We start from the raw sequence: 24,096 nt of genomic DNA on the forward strand, positions 1-24,096 counted from the left end.
AATCCCCGATGACCACAACTCTGCGCTTTCTAGGGGCGGGCTGATCTGTTGACTCTGGAACCGGAACCGTCTGCTCAACCACTTCTTGTACCTCGTTGTCAGGATCCTCCTGTAGCAGCTGGTATCTGTTCTTAAGGGGGATGTGTGGTGTCGATGTAGAGCTGCCCTGTATGTGAGAGAGAGAAACAGAATAAGGTTTTCTGCGTTTTCCTGTGGAGGAAGTCACCAGCTGCCAGGAATCACCGTCTCCAGTGACTTCCTGAATTCCGACGGTTGGATTCAAGCCTGAAGTTCTGGAAGCTTTGGGAGTCTCAAGGATGGTCTTGTCAGGCTCTCGTTCGGTGATCTGAGACAGCTCCTGGATTATTCCGTCGATGAAGGTCTCGTCATCACGGATGCTCCTTAAGCGTTGAATCTCCTCTCTCAGGCTCCTCAGCTCTAGCAGAAGGCTTTCATCTGGCTGTTCAATTGGGTCTGTCTGAGTGAAGACTGAAGACATCTTTGAGGGGATGGCCTCGGTCTGTACAGAGACCTCTGCCCTCTGTCCAGGTTCCCCCTCTGTCTGTACGAAGACCGTAGCCATCCCCTGGGTACTTTCGGCGACTGAGCTGCCTGTCTTGACTGAAGCCTTGCTGCCTCTAGTTCTGCCTGCCATATATAAAGGATTTTTATTATTATTATAAATTTATTTATTAATTTTTTTTTTTTTTTTTTTTTTTTTTTTAGATTTTTGTCAGAATGGGGACTGTTAGGAGTTGGTCAGAATGTGTTGAGGTTGTTTGTTCTTGGTCAGAGGGATATAGTAGAATGTTAATTGACAGTTAAGGTTACCTGTTGTGAGCTAGAGAGGACAGACCGATTCAGATATTATTAAATATTAGAGGATAGATGATAGTGTGTCTGCCTGTTAGAATAGTGTGGTTGGTGTGGTCCGCCTATTAAGTGTGCTTGTTGGTTAGGTAGGAATAGAGAGTTGAAAGTTGTAAGACCTGGAAGAGGGAAAGATTGAAGAAAGGTTGAAGTTGATTGGTACTTTAGCTAGTTGTAGGATTATAGAGACCAGCTGAAATTGATAGCCCTTCCTTGATGCCCTTCTTGAGGCCCTTCGCAAAGGCGCTCGCTTCGCTGCGCGCCGAACGGCCGCGAGCCGTTGGCTCGAGCCCTTATATGGGGTGGATCTGCAGTGACGTCGGGGGGTGGGCGGAGTTACCACCGCGTCCCGTCCGCCTCCTCCTCCGTCGATTTCAGCGCTCCTCTCCCCTGCTTAGCCTCCTCGGTCTCCCGCAAGCACCTCCGCCGCCTTTCCTCCCCTCTCTCTGCCTTCTCCGCCTCTCCGCAAGCTCTCCGCTCCCTTTCTCCTCCCCCTCCGCCTCTCCGTGTGCTCTCCGCCCCTTCCTCCGCCTCTTGGCAAGCACTCTGCTTCTCTCCCCGCTGCTAAGTGCCTCCTTCCTCTCTCTCTAGTTCAGCCTGCCTGCCCGCTCTCACTCCCTGCAAGCACTCTCACGCTGCTACCATGTGCTTGCCTTGCCTGGCTGGCCTGCCTCCAATCGCCCACGGATCGGACACATAGTAACATAGTAGATGACGGCAGATAAAGACCCGAATGGTCCATCCAGTCTGCCCAACCTGATTCAATTTAAATTTTTTTTTTTTTTTCTTCTTAGCTATTTCTGGGCAAGAATCCAAAGCTTTATCCGGTACGTACTGTGCTTGGGTTCCAACTGCCGAAATCTCTGTTAAGACTTACTCCAGCCCATCTACACCCTCCCAGCCATTGAAGCCCTCCCCTGCCCATCCTCCACCAAACGGCCATACACAGACCTCTGCCCAGTACTGGCCTTAGTTCAATATTTAATATTATTTTCTGATTCTAAATCTTCTGTGTTCAACCCATGCTTCTTTGAACTCAGTCACAGTTTTACTCTCCACCACCTCTCTCGGGAGCGCATTCCAGGCATCCACTACCCTCTCCGTAAAGTAGAATTGCCGGCCGGTGTGCTGAATGCTCTGTGCTGCTCCGACAGATCTAGCCCTTAGTGCACGCTAAACGCTAAGATGCCCACAGGAATATAATGGGTGTCTTAGCTTTTTAGCGTACGCTAATGATTAAGAGGAGTTAAGGTGATTAGCACACACTTTAAGCATCCCTTAATGAATTATCTCCTTACTCTTATATCCTGTGTTTCATGACATGAACAAACGTTACCATATTGCATCTGTCATTTGCATCGTGTGTTTGAATGCAGCAGATTTTTGTAATTTATTTCCAGCACGAGCGATGCTAAGCATTCACCATGGGATCCTGTTCATCTCAGCCTGCAGTTTTAATTTACTTGAATGCGCGGATAAAATTCTTCATATCAGATGGCGGAAATACAGATTTCTACACCTCATCATTTCTTTAACTGTTAAGGAACCACTGCAAACCACAGACAGGGCAGCAGCGGCTCTGCCAGTCATCTGTCCCAGAAGAGGAAGTTGATGTCAGAAGGACAGGGGCAATAATTGTGGCTCCACAACTGTTCGATGGGCCTCCTTAAACTAAACTACACTAAACTAAAGCTTAACTTTGAATACCGAGTCATCATTCTGAGAAAGCTCGACTCGGTTTACAGCAATTAAATAAACAGGGAATGATTTACAAATGATAAATAGAAGATAATAACAAAATTTCAAAAGAATTCATTTTCAAAATGTTTGGCAAATTAGTTTTTAAAGATTTACGGAAAAATTGAAACGAACTTTAACTCCTTAAAAAAAAAAGGGGGAGATCATTTCAGAGTTGAGAGAGTTTAAAGACCAAAGATTGACTGAAGATCTTGACTCCTTTAATGCCTTTATTAGAAGGAAGGGAGAGTTTAAATTGTTGGATACCTCTTGCAAAGGAGAATCGGTAAACATTCCAAAATAAAGGAATAAGAGGATTAAAGATACCATGTAAAAATACAAGCGCATTTAAATTGAATTCTAAAATAAACCGGGAGCCAATGAAGACTCTGAAGCAAAGGGGTCACATGGTCAAATTTACATATTCCAAAGATCAGCTTCGTAGCAGTATTCTGAATTACTGCTTGAAGTGTGGGTGGGTGGGTGGGTGGGCGTCACAAATTTTCAAAAAATGCAAAACAAGCATAATGGAGCAGCTGATACTCACTCAGTTGTGACTTTCTTTTCTTTTCACCAATGCAAAGATTATAAATACTTTTTACAAGATTTAAAAAAAACAAAAAACAACCCTCTGTTTGTGTGATAAAGGCTGAGATGAAACTCATCTACTTTCCTCTCTACACTTAGGGGAAATGATCTTCTGAAAAAGATGTCATTGATACTAATGAAGTAGAAACCTCTCACGCCATACAGAATGTGAAATGTCAATTAACAACCGTTGGGTCTTTATACGTGTACTTTAATTTTGTGGTATATTGGCTACTGCACAACCGAAATCTGAAGACACCCATGACTCTCACAAGCTAAATTAAGAAAAGCATATGCTCAGCCAGAAGAGCAGTTAACTACGGCTCTTATTGACAGCGTCACGCAGCTTACAAAGGCTGCCACAAAATGGCAATGAGCTCATTAGCATGATTTTGAATGATAATGTACTCAGTTGCACTTTAGAGCAGGGCTTAGATTAAACCATGGTAGTGTTTTTCAGGCATGTCATTGCTATTTTAATATGCATTAAAGCTTGGACTGCAGTCATGTCAATTTACTTGACGAGAATCTGGTTAAGGACCTGTTTAAAATAAATATTTCTTTTAAAAACCTTTTACGAGATGCTGTGTTAAACTTTTTTTTCAGAATGTTTCCTATATGATGAAGGTTAAGAGAGAAAATTTCTCGGCAACACATTCTGTTTCTAATCTAGGCACTAAAGCTCAGATTCTAAAAATGGCGCCTGAAGTTATCAGCGCCTACATTAGCACGCCGAGCCGATCTAGATGGATAACTTTACAAAACCGCAGAAGAGGTTTTTAACGCCGGCCGGTGCGCTGAATACTCTGTGCTGCTCCGACGGTCATAGAGATCCTATGAGCATCAGAGCAGGCAGAGCATCCAGCGTGCCGGCCGGCGCTAAAAACCTCTTGCACGGTTTTGTGGAAGAGAAGGGGTTAATTGTTTAATTAGGCTTGATATGTGCTGTTAATTGAAAAGCATCATTAAAAAGCAATTAAAAAAACAATTATCCCCCTTTTACTAAGCCGCGGTAGAGGTTTTTCTACCGCAGCCCGGAGCGCTAAATGCTCTGACGCTGCTCCGACACCCATAGAATTCCTATGAGCGGCAGAGCAGCAATGGAGGATTTAGTGCTCCGGGCTGTGGTAGAAACCTCTACCACAGCTAAGAGTGTCTGGGGTGGCGGTGGGTGTTGAGGGGGTAATTAGCTAGTAGGCGTCTACTCTGAGGCACCTACCAGAAAGTAGGTCTGTTTAGGGTGGATTCTGGGCATGGTTTGACTTAGGCGCCAAGAAATCTCTGGTTTAAATGGGAGTGTGCCTGACGGATTATTGACCACTGTGCTCCTCTGTGTAGAGAAGTGAGGCACCGTTTATAGAATCAGGGCCTAAAAGGATCATTCTAGAAGCTTACACCTATATGAAGGGTTCAATAGCACGCAAATGTTTCAAAAATACTAGTACGTACTACGCGACTGGCAGCAATAATCAAAGGTTCCATTCTGGAACCAATGCACCTAGGTCACTTACCCCAGGATTCTATATACGGCACCCAGATCTGCGCACCCAAATTTAGGCACAAGCCCAAGGTGCGCTTGCAAATTAATTGCGCAATGAGCCCTTGACTATCAATAACTGGGTGCCGCCGCTGAAGGCATTGGCGGAATGAGGCATTTTGACATCACAATCTGAGCTCTAGAATGTTCCTACTTAGGATTTTAAAGTGTTTGAGGCTTGTGCAGATGAGGACGGAGCACGTAGGAATGGGGCAGGGACAGGAAAAGAACTCACAGGGACGGGATGGGAAAATGAGTTCCCGCGGGGATGGGGAAAAATTTGTCCCACATGTCATTCTCTAGTCAGGACTATTGCCCAAAGAAATATTGCCTTTCCAGAAAAAATAGGATAAACTGTAGGACCCCCCCCTTACCTTCTTGCCCTCTTTTCCTGCTTTAGAGGGCACGGTGTCTTCCTCAGGTGGTACGGTTTTACTAGGAACTGTATCTAGGCTTGATGCCAAGGGAAAACCTGGAGCCTGGGCTGGAGCTGGAGCTGGGACTAGAGCTGGAGCTGGGGTGGAAGAAGCTTGAGCTATGGTAGATTCCACATCGACATAAATATGCTCTGATGGAGGTTGTTCTTCCTCTGGTTTGTCATATACCACTAGTGGTTCACCTGCAGCTGAAATCAGTAACAAAAAGGAAATTAATCAAGCAAGGTCTTATATAAATAGAGGGAGGGGAGGGAAGGACTGCATGCAGTGGTGTAGCCAGATGGCAGATTTTCGGTGGGCAGATGGCTAGCATGATGTATTTCCTCTCCACCCCCTCCCCACTCCCTGCCCCTTCCCCCCACTTCGTCCGCTGCTCAACTTCAAGATTAAATACCTTAGCTAGGGGGAATCCCCCAAGCCCTGCCAGGTGCCCTCCCCACTCCCTGCCCCTTCCCCCCACTTCGTCCGCTGCTCAACTTCAAGATTAAATACCTTAGCTAGGGGGAATCCCCCAAGCCCTGCCAGGTGCCCTCCCCACTCCCTGCCCCTTCCCCCCACTTCGTCCGCTGCTCAACTTCAAGATTAAATACCTTAGCTAGGGGGAATCCCCCAAGCCCTGCCAGGTGCCCTCCCCACTCCCTGCCCCTTCCCCCCACTTCGTCCGCTGCTCAACTTCAAGATTAAATACCTTAGCTAGGGGGAATCCCCCAAGCCCTGCCAGCTGAGGAACACCACAATTCTCTTTTTTTAATTGTAAATCGCTTTGATTGTTTGTGAAAGGTGATACAGTAATATCAAATATTCAAAAAACATAAAGAAGACATCCACAGACCACCATAATTCCCCTCAGACCCGCCACAGCTGTCAGCAGCAGCAATCCCAGCTATCAATGCCGGTACCCTGCATCTGGGGCTCTTCACCCTGGAAAAGCGGAGACTCAGAGGAGATATGATAGAGACTTACAAGATCAAGAAGGGCATGGAGAAGGTGGAAAGGGACAGCATCATGGGGTAAAGACCTAGAACAATTGCTTTCGCCCACTACTTATGAGGAATTTAGGAAACGTCTGAAAACACACCTGTTCCTAAAGTATCTAGACAACTGATCCTCTCTTCTCTCTACCTTCTATAGCAATTAACTTGTTCTATTGATCACTCTCTCCTCAAAAATGGATTTCCTGTCCTATTAACCCTCTTTCTTCCTCCCCTCTTAAAGTTAATCAATTTGTACCTTTGCTTAATCTTTGTAAACCGCATAGAACTTCACGGTATTGCGGTATATAAGCTGTTATTATTATTATTATTATTATTCAGCCTATTGGGAACTACAAGAACAAAGGGGCACTCGGAGAATTTGAAAGGGGACAGGTTTAGAACCAATGCTAGGACATTTTCCTTCACTCAGAGGGTGGTGGACACCTGGAATGTGCTTCCGGAGGCTGTGATAAGACAGAGTACATTAAGGGGATTCAAAGAGGGATTGGACAAGTTCCTGAAAGATACGGGGTTGGAGGGATATAGATAGAGGTAGAGATAGGTTTATAAAAGGGTTTAGATAGAAGAATAATGAGGATTGAAAGGTTTTAGTCAAAGGATCACTTACAGGTCATGGACCTGATGGGCCGCCACGGGAGCAGACTGCTGGGCGCGATGGACCCCTGATCTGACCCAGCGGAGGCAATTTCTTATGTTCTTATGTGCTCATTTCTCATTCCCCTCTCTTGCCCTTTCTCCCCATTGTTCCCACATCCCTTAAGTTAACTCAACTTGTACGTCAACTCAACTTGTACTCCACTAATCTTCTGTAAACCGCATAGAACTTAACGGTATTGCGGTATATAAACTGTTATTATTATTATTCATAAACGTTGCCGCTGATTGGAAAGGTTGTCGGAGGGAAGTTATAACAGACTGTGGATGTCTTCAGCTGGCAGAGTTTATGGATTCCTGCCAGCTGTAGCAATGGTGTGTCGCTGCTGAGCAGGTCTGACACAAAAGTGGCCACATCGGTGACAGGTCAAAAGCGCGCGCCGACAAAGGTGCGCCGAGACAACTGAGCGCAAGGTGGAAGCCCGCGCCGAAGAAAAACACTGTTTTAAGGGGCTCCGACGGGGGTGTGGGGGGGGAACCCCCCACTTTACTGAATACAGATCGTGCCGGCGTTGTGGGGGGTTTGGGGGGTTGTAACCCCCCACATTATACTGAAAATTTCACTTTTTCCCTAAAAAACAGGGAAAAAGTTAAGTTTCTAGTATAATGAGGGGGGTTACAACCCCCCAAATTCCCCACAACGCCGCACAACGCCGGCGCGATCTGTATTCAGTAAAGTGGGGGGGGTTCCCCACCAACACCCCTCGTCGGAGCCCCTTAAAACACTGTTTTTCTTTGGCGCGGGCTTCCGCCTTGCGCTCCGTTGTCTCGGCGCGCCTTTGTCGGCGCGCGCTTTTGACTATGAACCGGCCACATCTCTGACTGCACGTTTGTCAAAAAGCTTTATGGTGTAAACGTGAGGGAGGGTCTAATTCTGTACCATAAAGAGATGTGTTGTTTGCGCAGTTATTGGTTAGACTTTGATTTAGTTTCGACTATGTATTACCGAGACAGAGAAGAAAACATTTTGGCAAAGTACGTGGCTAAGCATAGATCTGGGGCAGGAGCAACTGGGGTTCACACCGCTCTACAGTTTGAGAGCTTCCCCCTAGATCAGTGGTAGACCAGAGGTTCGGATTTCCCCAGACATGTCCTCCTTTTCGAGGATATGTCGGGGGGGGGGGTCCGGACGGCTTTTCAAAACCCGGCACTTTGTCCGGGTTTTGAAAAGTTTCCTGTCCAAATCGCGTCGGGAAAGGGCATCCGTGCATGCGCGGATGCAACGCAGTGACGACGTGCACACGTACGCGTGACGTCGTGGCGTCCGCGCATGTGCGGATGCCATCTGGAGGCGGGGCTGGGGGCGGAACGGGAGGAACTGGGCGGGCCTGGAGGCCTGGCCATGGGTCCGGATTTTCCTTTGGGAAAATCTAGTAACCTTAATCATTCAGTGGTCTCCAACCTTTTTCATGCAAAAGGGCTGCATCGTGAATAGAGAATGACACGGTGACAAAATTCGTCACCGTTCCCATCTCCGCGGATAACCGCGGGAAACCACTGTCATGTCATTCTTTAAGGAGAGAGGGAAGAATCAGAGTATGAATGGCCACAACCACTGACCCTCAAGCTTTGCTTTGAAGAATGCTGGTGTAGAAGGACTGAGGTTGTAACAGACACTACAGAATGACAGTCTCTGGTATCCAGAGCAGATATTGTGATGTCATAATGCCTCATTCCACCAGTGCCTAAGAGCCAATCACATCAGTGATGTCACAATGGCTTCATTATCCTTGGCTCACATAAGAATCAGAGTATGAATGGCCACAACCACTGACCCGCAAGCTTTGCATTGAAGAATGCTGGTGTAGAAGGACTGAGGGGAGGGGCGAGGGGGGGTGCACCGCGACGGGGGGGATAGAAAGATGCTACACAGGGGGGATGGGAGGAAGGGAGGGATAGAAGCTGCAAGGTTTCTGCCGGGGAATGGGAGGGAGGGAGGGAGATACTGCACTAGGGGATGGGTGAGAGGGGAGGAAAGATGCTGCACATGTGGGGGAGAGAAAGGAAATAGGAAGAATGGGGTGGGGGAGAGGAAGGGAGAGATGATCATTGTACATGAAAAAAAAATAAGACCTACCCGAAAATATGACCTAGTGCCTTTCTTGGGCCCCAAATTAATATAAGACAGTGTCTTATTTTCGGGAAACATGGTACTACAATGTACTATTCTTTGAAGTCCTCTGCAGTGGCGTAGCGAGGATGAGAGGCGCCCCTCCCCCGCTCTCTCCTCAACCCCCCCACCCCATCCGCTCCTGCCCTGTCCCCTTCTTCTGCATGCACGCACCCCTTCCCCTGTACCTTTAACGTTTGCAGCATGAGAAGCAACCCCAACCTGCTTTCGCCAACGTCGGCTCTTCCTCTGATGTCACTTTCTAGGCATGGGTCCAGGTACGGGGGAAGGGAAGGGGCGCGGAGAGGAGGACAGGTGCCCAGGGCGGCCTCCCTCCCCTTACTACACAACTGGTCCTCTGTCCTATTTGTTTGTTTGATGTATGAATTAAGGGGTACATAGATGAAAGCGTGCAGGACAATCGCACGCAGACAAAGGAGCTCAGACAAATGCGCGCAGGACGTCAGCGCACCGGATTAAAAGTTAAATTTGAAGTGCTCCGAGGGGGGGGTGGAACCCCCCCAGTTTACTTAGAAGTGTTGGTGCTGTCGTTGGGGGGGGGGGGGGTTCAGGAGGAAACCCCCCCCATTACAGAGGAAAGTGTAATTTTTCCCTGTTTTAGGGAAAAATTACACTTTCCTTTCTAAGTGAGGGGGGTTTCCCCCCACCTCACCCCTAACCGCAGTGCCAACATTTCTAAGTAAAGTAGGTAGGTTCCCCCCCTGCACCTCCCCTCGGAGCGCTTTAAATTTAACTTTTAATCCAGTGCGCTGACATCCAGTGCACATTTGTCTGAGCTCCTTTGTCCGCGTGCAATTGTCTGGCGTGCTTTAGACCCGTCACCAAATTAAGGTGAAGGCAGGGAATCATTTTAAAAGAGAGAAAATTATATATATTATATATGCATCCAATTAAAAGAGAGAAAATTATGGGTCCAATTTATCTATTGTATCCATTTTGCTGCTACGCCATTTGTCAGCTGATTTGATTTATTGGACATAGGTCATCATTTTCCGCTACCATCGTGTACATCAAGTTGGTATTTCTCATATACAGATGACCAACTGATTCTCATACAGACTGGAACATATTTGGGATTTTGTTACCATTTCCAGCTGTTTTTATGGATTAATTTTATGATTTCTGTATTATTAATAAACCTGTAAGTGTTCAGTTCATCTACTCCACTTTGCCAGTTTTTACCTCCCGGTATTTGTCTGGGGAAAGAAAAGATAGACAGCACTAAACACTTAATTTAAGGGCCTATTTAAAAAGCTGGAATACTGCCTTTCCATACAGTATGTGGCATTTACCATGCAGCAAAATACATTATCGCAGGATAAATCCAAATATTTGATAGAGTTTGATTCTTGCAAAGTTACGGTACGTGAGCTATTTGCTGGCAATTCAGCCATGAAAATGAGGTGCATGGCTCCTTTAAGAAACAGCTTGAGGTCTGATATCTGTATTACTGAAGCCTGGAAAACTAATGTTCCTCTTTACAGCACCACAAATATATTATCATCATAGGAATCACCACCCTGTGGATAGCATAGCTGGTTTTAAGAAAGGTTTGGACAAGTTCCTGGAGGAAAAGTCATAGTCTATTATTGAGAAAGACATGGGGGAAGCCACTTCTTGCCCTGAATCAGTAGCATGGAATAGTGCTACTCCTTGGGTTTTGGCCAGGATTAGTGACCTGGATTGGCCACTGTGAGAAAGGGCTACTGGGCTTGATGGACCATTGGTCTGACCCAGTAAAGCTATTCTTATGTTCTTACCACATGCTATGTTTCGGATTGGTAAAATGTATTATCTTACCTCAATTAAGTAACAACCCTTCTTAAATGTGCACAGTTAAATGTGCAACCGTCCGTAAATTCAAAATCACATATGCAGCAGGTGCAGCCACTTATTACACCTGGAATACTGTGTGCAATTCTGGAGGCCGCATTATCGCAAGGATGTGCTGAGACTGGAGTCGGTGCAAAGAATGGCCACCCGGATGGTCTCGTGACTCAAGGATCTACCATACGAAAAACGGCTTGACAAATTACAGCTATACTCGCTCGAGGAGCGCAGAGAGAGGGGGGACATGATCGAGACGTTCAAGTATCTTACGGGCCGCATCGAGGCGGAGGAAGATATCTTCTTTTTCAAGGGTCCCACGACAACAAGAGGGCATCCGTTGAAAATCAGGGGCGGGAAACTACGAGGTGACACCAGGAAATTCTTTTTCACTGAAAGAGTGGTTGATCGCTGGAATAGTCTTCCACTACAGGTGATTGAGGCCAGCAGCGTGCCTGATTTTAAGGCCAAATGGGATCGGCACATGGGATCTCTTCACAGGGCAAAGGTAGGGGAGGGACATTAAGGTGGGCAGACTAGATGGGCCGTGGGCCCTTATCTGCCGTCTATTTCTACGTTTCTATGTTTCTAATTTTGAACTCCTTGTCTCTGGACAGAGCAGAGAAGGCTCCAGCCCAAGTGGCTTACTAAGGAAATCATGAGCTCACAGGGTCACATAAGATTCACTAGTAAACTCTTTTAACAGTGCAGAGGGATGTGTTTACCTCCAAACTCTTTCATTAGGTCCTCCTGTTGCGGTTTTTCAGTAATTGCTGGAAGCTCCTTGGATTTACCTACAAATTGTTTGAGGCAGTTTATTGTATGTGTTCCAACAAGCGTGCTACGACCGAACGCCCTCCAGTCAACCACGCAGATACTCAACGGCGGATGCAGGATTTCATTTTCTGGCAATTCCTGTCAAAGGAGAAAAAAAAAAATGCATAAGTCAGATCTCAAAATATGGTGAATCTAACTGGCCCCTGTGGAGTGGTAATGTCACTTTGCACTCTGGGAGATATGACTGAAATCTACAAAATCCTGAGTGGAGTAGAGCGGGTACAAGTGGATCGATTTTTCACTCGGTGATAATATTGACTGTACCTTTCTAGGATTTCTAGATGTTGTTTGTATCATTCTTAAAAACTCCAATAAAAATTTTGAACTAAAAAAAAAAAAATTACAAAGACTAAGGGACACTAGATGAAGTGAAAGGGAAATACTTTTAAAATCAATAGGAGGAAATATTTTTTCGCTCAGAGAATAGTTAAGCTCTGGAACGCGTTGCCAGAGGTTGTGGTGAAAGCGGATAACGTAGCTGGTTTTAAGAAAAGTTTGGACAAGTTCCTGGAGGAAAAGTCCATAGTCTGTTACTGAGAAAGACATGGGGGAAGCCACTGCTTACCCTGGATTGGTAGCATGGAATGTTGCTACTCCTTGGCTTTTGGCCAGGTACTAGGGACCTGGATTGGCCACCGTGAGAACGGGCTACTGGGCTTGATGGACCATTGGTCTGACTCAGTAAGGCTATTCTTATGTTCTTATGGTTGCCAGAGTTGAGGTGATGTATGAAGGACTTTAGGGCAAGATTAGCATTTCTGTGCGTATTGGCTTATGTTCAGTGTCAGAGGCATTGTGGGCCGTGGCCCTTATCTGCCGTCTATTTCTATGTTTCTATGTTTCTAGAGAAACATAGAGAGCCCAGTGATTGCCAAAGAAAGAGAAACACCAAGGCATACGGAGGTCATTTAATAGAGCTAGGGTTACCAGATTTTGTTCTGATAAAACCCGGACACGTGGCCCGGCCCTGGCCCGGCCCCATCCCAGCCACGCCCTGTTATGCCACAGTCCCGCCTGCAAACCTCGTCTCCTCTTTCCTCCCGCTCGAGGCTATATCTGGAGGGCCTCTGAGCATATACAGATATGATGCCGTGACATCACATGCATGCGGGTGACATCATCATGTCACGCCCGCACATGCTCAGAGGCACTCCAGATGTGGCCCTGAGATTGAAAACCCAAACAAGCTGCTGCTCTTCAAGAATCTGACCGGACACCCAGGCAGTCCTCTGAAAAGAAGACATGTCTGGGTAAATCTGGATTTCTGGTAACCCTAGTTAGAGCGCACTACTTGCCACAGGGCTTACAGGAATGGGTGCAACTAGGGCACTTGCCCTGGACCTAGGGCTACAAGATTTTCCCAAAGGAAAATCTGGACCCATGGCCATGCCCCTAGGCCCGCCCAGTTCCGCCTGTGCCACACCCCGTTCTGTCCCCAGCCCTACCCCAACGGCTTCCTCGCATGCGTGGACGCGAAACAATGATGTCACGCGCACGTGCGTGTGATCCCACTGCGTTGTGCTCGCGCATGTGCAGACGCCCCCTTCCTGACGCGATTTGACGGGAAGCTTTTCAAAACCTGGACAACGTGCTGGGTTTTGAAATACCATCCGGAGCCCCGGACGCGTCCGTGGAAATCCGAACGTCTGGACTCCCTAGTCACAAGAGGCTTAAGTTGAAAAAATATAGTAGCTGGTTTATTGGCCCCTCCCAAATTTCTGCCCTGGGTCCCAGCCAATGTTCCCTCTAAGCTGAGCGCATGAGCGATCGCTCACTATTTTCATTGGCGTCGCTCATAATTTTTCTTGTGTCGCTCACTAAAATACGCAGTGGGCGCGACTGGAATCGAGCGCGGGCAGAGGTGAGAGGAAGCGGCGGCGGCGGCTCAGGCCAAGTGCCGGCGTGGCACCGCGAAAGGGGACGGAAGCGGCGTGAGTTCGGCGCTTGCCGTTCTCCTCGGGCGACGCCAGGCCTGCGCATCCTCCTCGGAGCCTGAAATGTTTTTTGAAGCTACGGTCTGCCCTACTCACCTTAGTGTATTTTAAGTTGAAAGATGCAGCGACGGCTCCTCTCAAGATCCCCGACTGCATCGGACTTCCGACGCAGGTGGGGATCTTGAGAGGAGCCGCTGCCACGTCTTTCGGCTTAAAAATACACTAAGGCAAGGCAAGGAGCAGGGCAGACCGAAGAACAGCATGAACATACCAGTAAGGCTGGGGACTCGCGCATGCGCACTCCTGCGGCCCGCGGACCTACACCTCACAGAACACGCAGATAAGAGTGCGCATGCGCACCTGCTCATAAATTTGTGGAGTATGTAACTTGTCGCTCGTGCATATTTTTTTTTTTGCACACACCTCATCAATCCTTAGAGGGAACATTGGTCCCAGCATGTCCAACACTGGGCTTTGATGGGGCTCTGCAGCAGACAGTGTGAACTAGCATCATTAGAGTGTGTTAACCATTAGTAAATGACCCCCCCCCCCCATATTAAGAAAATATAGAATGAACACTGACTACTAAAAATTTCATACTTACTATGATTTTTCATTAAACAAAGATGATGAAAAAGGTGGTGACAGGGAATGAGGGATGAGTATGAACACACAATATACTCACTACTTCAAACCAGTCTGCTAGCACGTTGAAGTTGGGATTTTTCTTGTAGCTCTGGATGACAGAGGACTTCACCCCTTTCCCTGCACACTCGATCAGAACTTGCGGCCGATCCACCGAGAGCAGCTGAACTTTCTTCATCTCACGGACCCCCCAGAACAGGACCTTTGTTGAAAGAAGACCAGATGAGCAGTGAGCAAAATTGCCACGAAGAGTTACCTCTCAGGGCCACTCGGCGGCTGCACTACCATACAGGGAACAAGGTTGATTCCCAAAATTCAGGCCATTTCTCTGCGAGCAGGAGGGTCACTGGAAATGATGTGGCAACATTTCAGGTTCAGGTTTAGGGAGCTGTAGGCCGTGACCTTCGCTTGAAGGACCGTCACTGCAGCGGTTGAATTATTGAGGAAGAGAGGTGCAAAATGGATGGGTGGGTAAGGGATAAAAAGAAATGATTTCAGCCATTGTATGGTTGATCGGGATTTTGAGAAATGACTCAATATAGTACCCGCATAAAGCAATATTAATGTTAAATAAACAGTCAGATGACAGCATTTTCATTGCAAATCTTCTGTTCAGTCTTATCTTATTGAGTTCTTGTTGAGGGAGTAATTCTCTAAAGGAGGTGATAACATTCATGTGACAAATATACATGTAAATAGGTGGCGTAGCGAGGGTGAGCGGCGCCTGTGGCGGTATGGCGCCCCTCCCCTGCCACCCAGCTGCGCGCGCTCACCCCTTCCCAGTACCTTTTCAACGACGGCGCAAGCAGCCACCAACTTGCTGCCCGTGTCGGCTTCGGTGCGCTCTCTCTGACGTCCCAGAAATGACATCAGAGAAAGCGCCGAAGCCGACGCGGGCAGCAAGTTGGCGGCTGCTTGCGCCAAAATTAAAAAGGTACACGGGAAGGGAAGGGGGTGCGCGTGTGACAGGGGGAAGAGTGGGAAGGGGGGACGGAGATGAGGAGGGGTGCTGGCGCCCTGAGCATGACGGCGCCCGAGGCGGACTGCCCCCCGCACTCCCCCCTTACCACACCACTGATGTAATTGGCATGCATTCAATGATGTGTACAGATGCCAAAATTCCAGCTATACACTATTCTGTAATTACATGTATAGCTTTGATATCTTGTGTAGTTTGCGGGTGGACTCTGAGTGAAGCGTGGGCAGGGATCAAACTTATGTGCATAAGTGTGAGTAGGGTTAACAGAAGTCCGGAGTTCCCTGGACATATCCTCCTTTTAGAGGACATGCCCAGGCATCCAGAAGGCTTTTCGAAACCAGCACTCTGTCTGGTTTTGAAAAGCTTCCAGCTGGGAGTGATGTCAGGACGACATCTGCGCATGCGTGGATTCAACGTGGTGACAACACGCACAGCGCGTGCACAGATGCCCTCCCGAATAGTGAACAGGCTGAAGGGGCAGGGCTTTGGGGGGGAGGAAAGGGGCGTGACTCGGGTAGAACTGGGCAGGGCCATTGGTCCAGATTTTAGCTCCGGAAAATCTGGTAACCGTAAGTGTGAACTCTGCCCAGTGCCCACTCTTCACTCAGACTCTGCCCATGTTGGTGCCCACCTGTAAGCAGTTGCATGTGGATCTCTTTAATCTGGGTGCCGGCTGCATGACTAGCAAAGTGTTCCCCCCTCCCCCCAATTTTCAGTCAACGGTGGTCAGAACCCTTTTAAACGCTTGTCACCAGCTACATTACCCCCTAATATTTAGTGCTGGGCCATGTCCAGACACCAACACTGAACATCAGGGAATTTTCTGGGCAGGTTGGCCTCCTGGAGCTTCTGTGGGCCTGGCCAATATTCAGCTGGAGCCGTATAAGAGATACACAGCCCTGGCTGAGTATTGGGCCAGGCCCACATAACTTCTGTTTCTTTCTTTAAAATAAAATTTAAAATTCAAAACCCAATCCCGACCCCCCGCTCTTGACCATCCCTCCTTGACCATGGCCCCCTCCCCCTCCCCCTCCCCCTCCCCCTCCCCTACTGGAAGGCTCCCCCAGCCCCCCCAACCCCCCCCCCCAAACACACGTGCACACTTCCCTAATGTCTAGGTAGCCCCTTGGGCCTACCTTTGTCCCTGGTGCTGAGTTCAGAAGTAGGCTATAAAACACGCTACTCTATGCACTTGCTTGAATAATCTATAATAATCTTACTGCCCCATGCAGCATCTCCTCAAAATGGCTGCCATGACTCCTTACGTGCTTGTCGCAGGTTTGTTGTTGGCTGAGGGAAGGGCAACGGGGGGTTAGTAGAGTTTGGGTTAAGTTTTTTTTTAATGTTATGCTGGTAGTAGAGTTTGGGTTTTGTTTTTTTAAAATGTTATGCTGGTGCCAGCCAAATATTCAGTGCTGGCACCCCCAGAGCTAAGCGGTTTTTGAGCTATCCTAAATTAGGCCACTTAGCTATGCATTGAATATTGCTGACACCTGCATAACCAGGGGCTCCTCCCCAGTGCCACCTCTAGTGCTGCCCCTGTGGTGCAGTGGTTAAAACAAAGGCCTCAGCACCCTGGGGTTGTGGGTTCAAACCCACGCTGCACCTTGTGATCCAGGGCAAATCACTTAATCCCCCCCATTGCCCCAGGTAAACTAGATAGATTGTGAGCCCACTGGGACAGACAGGGGAAAATGCTTGAGTACCTGAATAAACTCACATTTTGAGTTTTACTGGGAGAACAGTATAGAAAATTGAATAAATAATTTTTTAGTTGGACTGTCTGAGGGGATATTCAGCAGCACCCTCAAGCTATGTGGTAGAAATGCTTTTGCCTAGAATGATAAAACACCTCACAAAATATAGTATTCTACATGTGACTGTGCACCCCACCCACATGCCATAACTTTTAGGCACCAGTTTATACTATGGAATAGCACAGTGTTTCCCAAATTGATCTTGGAGTCCCCACTGGCTAGTCAGGTTTTCAGGATACCTACAATGAATATGCATGAGATTTGCATATAATGGAGGCAGTGTATGCAAATAAATTCATGCATATTCATTGCAGATAACCTGAAAACACGAGGTGTGACTTAGGAACCATTACAATAGTGCACAGCTGGAATATTGACATTTACACACATATGTGCACAAATGTGCATATATGATGGCACGCTGGTCATTTATGTGTATTCTGGATACCTAAAGGTTGGCATCCTCTTTATAGAATTATCCCCATAATGATTTATATGACCGAAATTTAGCAGTATAAGTGTTGGGCATTTTTAGAACAAAGCACCCGTGCAGTCAGCAACTGCAGCCAGCCTCATAATTGGTCTCGAATATTGGCCCCCCAAAGGATCCATCCTTTTCCTCATAGCATAACAGTAACAGCAGCATTACTTCTGTGGCTCATCGGTGCATTTACAGCGGTTGCCTTCATGTCCTGTCTCGACGCTTTGACTTATTATCTTCAAGAATGATATATTCATGGTGGAAAAGTGTAACCTGAAATCTCATAAAGGAAGGTTTTGTGTTGAACCAGGCTTTCGGTTCCCTTCACGTAATAAAAGCTGACCTGACTGGGAAATCATCAGAATGAGCCGCTGCGCACAGAATGAGAATTTACAAGATCCTCAATAGGAAGTGACACAGCAGAAACAGCTAATTCCAGCTGAGATTGTGCTCAGGACAACACAGCTGCTGGGTTGGGCTCCGAAATGTAGAAACCATGTCCCAGAAAATCCAGTTTGCCATCATAGGGAAAGCAACCGCTGGAGCTCAGCCAATAGTTTTTCTTCAGTGAAATTTACCAAATGCTCGTTATTTTTAGGTGGGGATTGAGGCAGGCCCAGTTTCACAAAGCTAAGTATTGCCTTTGCAGTAACTCTTAAAAAATGACCATTATATAACTTATTGAAGCACTTGCATTTTATAAGCATTATGAAACATTATAAAATAACATATTCACACATTACTATGTTCCTATGAGGACGGCTACCACACGTATATCTGGTGTGGCATTCTGAGGAACTTGTGTGTTGAATTTCTTCAATTCAGGTGGTAACTTGATGTTTACTGGGATTTCAGGATTGTCTTTTGTGTGCACATTTAGACTTTGTGTTATTTTTAGCCCCGTAATTTTTAAGGGCTCCTTTTACTAAGGTGAGCTAGCGTTTTTAGCGCACGCAGGAAATTACCACGTGTTATGCTTCTAGAACTAACGCCAGCTCAACGTTGGCGTTAAGGTCTAGCGTGCGTGGCAATGTAGCGTGCGCTGTTCCGCGCGTTAAAAAGCCCTAACGCGGCTTAGTAAAAGGAACCCTAAGTCTATTCTTTTTTTTTTTTTTTTTTTTTTGCTTGGGTCTTTCCACTGGTACCTTAGTAGTCTCTGCTGACTCCAAGCTACCCAGTCAGTCATGCCGCAGTAGCTAAGGTCAGGTGCGTGCTGAGCACTGCAAATAGACCGGTATACCCAGACCCCACTATACTCATTGGAAGGGAAACTGCAACCCAGATCTCCCATACTGTAGTGAACTGACATACTGTTCCTTCTTTTTCTTAGCTCTTTTTGTCACCTACAGACCCTGCAGTGACTCATTTCTTTCCACTCTTAGTACGTTCTTTGGCTAAACTTTGTATTCTCAGTTTTCCATTCACTTCCTGATACTAATTTGTAATATTCTATTCGCTTTCTTAACCGCCGCCACACACTAGACTGAGAGGTTGGATAATTTCCTAAAAGAGAAGTCCATAGGCCATTATTGAGATGGCTTGGGGAAATCCACTGCTTATTCCTAGGATAAGCAGCATAAAATCTGTTTTACTATTTGGGTTCTAGCTAGGTACTTGGGACCTGGGTTGGCCACTCTTGGAAACAGGATACTGGGCTTCATGGACCTTCGGTCTGACCCAGTATGGCAACTCTTGTGGTCTTATGTGAGCCAAATATAGGATAATCAAGCCATTGTGACATCACTGATGAGGCTGGCTCTTAGGCATTGGTGGAATGAGCCGTTATGACATCACAATCTCAGCTCTGGAATGTTGCTATTCTTTCGGTTTCTGCCTGGTACTTGGGACCTGGGTTGGCCATTCTTGGAAACAGGATACTGAGCTTGATGGACCTTCGGCCTGTCCCAGTATGGTATCTTATGTTCTTATGATTACACCTAGATCAGGGGTCTCAAACTCAAACCCTTTACAGGGCCACATTTTGGATTTGTAGGTACTTGGAGGGCCTCAGAAAAAATAGTTAATGTCTTATTAATGAAATGATAATTTTGCATGAGGTAAAACTCTTTATAGTTTATAAATCTTTCCTTTTGGCTAAGTCTTAATAATAATATTGTCATTTATAGCTAAAGAGGCATATGATCAAGAAACTGTTTGTTTTATTTTACTTTTGTGATTATGATAAACATATTGAGGGCCTCAAACTAGTACCTGGCGGGCCGCATGTGGCCCCCGGGCCACGAGTTTGAGACCACTGACCTAGATCCTTTTCCTGGGCGGTGACTCACAGCGTGGAACACTGTATCACATGGCTTTAGTTCAAGTTCCTTTTTCTCACATACCTCACTTTGCAGTTGCTCACATTAAACGTCATCTGACATTTTGATACCGTCTCCAGGCCTTGCAATTTTTTACAATCCTCTTGAAATTTAACAACTTTATGTCACTGGCAAATTTAATTATCTCACTAGTTATTCCCATCTCTAGATCACTGATAAATATGTTAAAAAGCAGTGGACCTAACACAGACCCCTAGGAAACCCCACTATTTATCAATATCCATTGAGAATATTGACAATTTAATCCTACTCTGTTTTCTGTCTTTTAACCAATTCCTAGTCCTCGACCACAAGAGGACATCCGCTCAAACTCAGGGGAGGGAAGTTTCGTGGAGATGCAAGGAAGTACTTCTTCACGGAGAGAGTGATCGAGCATTGGAACAAGCTTCCAGTGCAGGTGGTCGAGGCACGCAGCATCCCAGACTTCAAGAACAAGTGGGATACCCATGTGGGATCCCTACGGGGTCATGCCAAGGGATAGGGTCACTAGGACTTGAATGAGCGGGTCAGTAGAGTGACAGTATAATTACAATTATACTTAAGGGGTCAGAAGACTTAAGGGGGTGGGTAAATAGTGTGGGCAGACTTGATGGGCTATATGGCCCTTATCTGCCGTCATCTTTCTATGTTTCTATGTTTCTAATCCATATTAGGACATTATTTTCTATTCCAAGACTTTCTATTTCCTCAGAAGTCTTTCATGAGGTACTTTGTCAAATGCCTTTTGAGAATCCAGATACACAGTACCAACCTACTCACCTCTATCCACATGTTTATTCACCCCTTCAAAGAAATGTAGTATAATTGGCGAGGCACTATTTCCCTTGACTATCTATGTTGTCTTTGTCTCATTAATACATGCTTATGTATATGCTCTGTAATTTTGTTCTTTATAATAGTTTGTCTGGTACTGATGCCAGACTCACCAGTCTAAAATTTCCTGGATCACCACTGGAATCTTAAAAAAAAAAAAAATTGGCATTGTATTGGATACCCTCCAGTATTCTAGTACCATGCTGGATTTTAAAGATAAATGAAAAATTACTGACAATTGCTCTGCAAGTTCATTTTTCAGTTCCATCAGTACTTTGGGATGCATACCATCTAGTCCAAGTGATTTTCTACTTTTCAATTTGTCAAATTACCCCCTCTGCTAATCTATAACAGGTGAAATACATACCTATAATTTAGGTGCAAGCACTTATACCAGTCATAGAGCACCACTGAACCAGTTAGGAGCCTCTCCTACCCAATTAAATAGTCTAGAATACCAACCCAAAGCATCTATGATCAATGGCTCATAGAAGACCACACAAGGAGCCATGGAGTAGACAGAAATACAGAATTAGAATTTCTGAAGCTATTCAAGATTCATACACTAACCACTAAATTACATTCAATTTTATAATACTAACAGGGATGAGGTGTAAAGCTTCTTGTTTCTTTGATGGTGTAACTAGCCTAAAGAAAAATATAGAAGCTTCCAACAGCTACAAGAAAGGAAGATTAGGTACTTATCTCGATAATCTTCTTTCTAGTATGTCTTTTTACTAGAAAGAAGATTATCGAGATAAGTACCTAATCTTCCTTTCTTGTAGCTGTTGGAAGCGTCTATATTTTTCTTTAGGCTAGTTACACCATCAAAGAAACAAGAAGCTTTACACCTCATCCCTGTTAGTATTATAAAATTGAATGTAATTTAGTGGTTAGTGAGTCTTGACTAGTGGGTTGTATACCCCTATTTGTGAATTTGTATAGAAGGCATCATCTACATATTTTGGCTCCACCTCCTCTGACATTAGTACGAGCTGAGGAACACAGAGCAAAGCAGTCAAGAAACACTACAAAAAAAGAAAGAAACAGGAGGGGTATGGGGATCTCCCTGTCTAGACCAATTCTGCTCTGACTGTAAAAAAAACAACAACAAAAAACATATAAAAATGCATACCACAGCGCAGCAGGTACTAACACTGAAATAACCTTACACTTATATCAGGCGGAGATGAATTCTCTTATTTCATGTATTCTTTTTTTAACAAAACAGGAAAAATTTTAACTGTGTGACAATAGCCTCCACAGCTCCCACTCCCCCTCCAATGAAGGCATTCTTCTAGAAATTGTTGAGCTGTCCAGAAAATTCAATGAACCAGAGCAGCAGCAGATAAAGTGTAGGCCCAGTATACCTAAGTCTGAGACAGTAAGCAAGCAACATAAAAATTTGACAGGGAGGAATGTCTACACTCATATTCTACTAGAAGTACCTTTCTACTAGGTAAGTACCTAATCTTCCCTTCTAGTGCAAAAGGCATATGAGTCTTGACCAGTGGGATGTACCAAATCAGTTCCTCGAGTCCAGGTCGGAATAAAGGAGCCTGCTGATAAAACAGAAGTGGCATCTGCACGAGCTGCCACATCTACCCTATAAAATTTAGTAAAGGTGTGGAGAATGGACCACATGGCTGACCTATAAATCTCGTCAGGTGGCACCTTCTTGGGACTCTGCCCATGAAGAAGCCACCCCTTAGAGCACAGTTCTTCAACCGCCGGTCCGCGGACCGGTGTCGGTCCGCAGAAAATTTCTGCCGGTCCGCGCAGGGCCGGCGAGATCAAAACGGCAGTTAAATTTCCTGCCGACTGCGGTTCCTCCCGACTAATATTCCTCCCAGCCTCAGGCGATCAAGATAGGCTGCCAACGTCGGGGCCTTCCCTCTCTGAGTCTCGCCTGTTCGGAAACAGGAAGTTGAAACAAAATAGGCGGGACTCAGAGAGGGAAGGTCCCGACGTCGGCAGCGTGTCTTGATCGCCACCCCTGCCGAGTTGCTGAAGAGGGCCGCGGGGAAGTTGCGATTAGACCGGAGAGAGCTGCAGATTCAGGTGCAAGTGGAGGGAGATGGTCAGCATGTGCGAACAAGATCCTGGGGAGCCTTCACAGTGGCTGTCTCCCCTCCCACCAGCTCTCCAATTTGCCAGGGAAGTGATTTACCGGCAACTTCCTGCAGGCAAGTACCGAGAGCTGCTGGAAGGGGAGGAAGCCACTGTAGGAGCAGTGGCGTACCTAGGGGGGGGGGGGGGGGGGGGGGGGCGGGCCGCCCCGGGTACCAGCCCTAAGGGGGTGTTCCCGGCCTTGCCGTTCAGTCCCCCGCCACCCCCGAAGGACCGCTCGCCCCACTGACCTTCCTGCACCACCTGTGAAGCAGCCCGCAGCAGGATCGCGAAGTCAGCGTCAGCATCCCTGCGCCGCGATCCCGCCCCTCCTCTGACGTCAGAGGAGGGGCGGGACCGTGGCGCAGGAAGCAGCGCAGGGATCGCTGACGCTGACTTCGCGATCCTGCTGCGGCTGCTTCATAGGTGGTGCGGGGAGGCCAGGGGGGCGAGCGGTCCTTCGGGGTGGGTCGGGGCATCAGGCCTTCAGGGTGGGGCGGGCGGGCAGGCAAGCAGGCTTTCAAGGGGGGGGGGGGTGACAGGCAGGCAGGCAGGCAGGCCGTCAAGGGGGGACAGGCCTTCGGGGGGGGGGTGCAGACCTTCAAGGGGTGCAGGCCTTCAAGGGGGGCAGGCAGGCCTTCAGGGGGGTGCAGGCCTTCGGGGGGGGGTGTAGGCCTTTAGGGGGGTGCAGACCTTCAAGGGGGTGCAGGCCTTCAAGGGGGGGAACAGGCCTTCAAGGGGGGAAAGGCAGGCAGGCCTTCAAGGGGGGGCCAGGCCTACAAGGGGGGGGGGCCAGGCCCACAAGGGGGGGGGGACAGGCCTTCAAGGGGGGGTGCAGGCCTTCAAGGGGGGTGCAGGCCTTCAAGGGGGAGACAGGCCTTCAAGGGGGGGAAAGGCAGGCAGGCAGGCCTTAAAGGGGGGACAGGCCTACAAGGGGGGGACAGGCCTACAAGGGGGTGGGACAGGCCTTCAAGGGGGGGGACAGGCCTTCGGGGGGGGTGCAGACCTTCAAGGGAGTGCAGGCCTTCGGGGGGGGGGGGCAGTCCTTCAAGGGGGTGCAGGCCTTCAAGGGGGGGAAAGGCAGGCAGGCAGGCCTTCAAGGGGGGGACAGGCCTACAAGGGGGGGAGAAGCTACAAGGGGGTGGTACAAGCCTTCAAGTGGGGGACAGGCCTTCGGCGGGGGGGTGCAGACCTTCAAGGGAGTGCAGGCCTTCGAGGGGGGGGGTGCAGGCCTTCAAGGGGGTGCAGGCCTTCAAGGGGGGACAGGCCTTCAAGGGGGGAAAGGCAGGCAGGCAGGCCTTCAAGGGGGGACAGGCCTACAAGGGGGGGGAGAAGCTACAAGGGGGTGGGACAGGCCTTCAAGTGGGGGACAGGCCTTCGGGGGGGTGCAGGCCTTCGGGGGGTGCAGACCTTCAAGGGGGGGACA

The 24,096-nt window shown here is 47.6% G+C and overlaps 1 protein-coding gene across 2 annotated transcripts in view; it reads right to left on the minus strand.

Moving 5' to 3' along the window:
* Positions 1–24,096, minus strand: part of FER1L6 (fer-1 like family member 6) — a 402,024-nt gene that overhangs the window by 123,032 nt on the left and 254,896 nt on the right. For both annotated transcript variants that reach the window (XM_033934878.1, XM_033934877.1), the window contains exons 24-26: positions 14,233–14,394; positions 11,502–11,691; positions 5,107–5,357 (exon numbers count right to left, since the gene is read on the minus strand). In XM_033934878.1, the coding sequence (XP_033790769.1) occupies positions 5,107–5,357; positions 11,502–11,691; positions 14,233–14,394 (603 nt within the window). The remainder of the gene's footprint in view (positions 1–5,106; positions 5,358–11,501; positions 11,692–14,232; positions 14,395–24,096) is intronic.

This window comes from Geotrypetes seraphini, chromosome 2, assembly GCF_902459505.1.
Source record: "Geotrypetes seraphini chromosome 2, aGeoSer1.1, whole genome shotgun sequence".
NCBI lineage: Eukaryota > Metazoa > Chordata > Amphibia > Gymnophiona > Dermophiidae > Geotrypetes > Geotrypetes seraphini.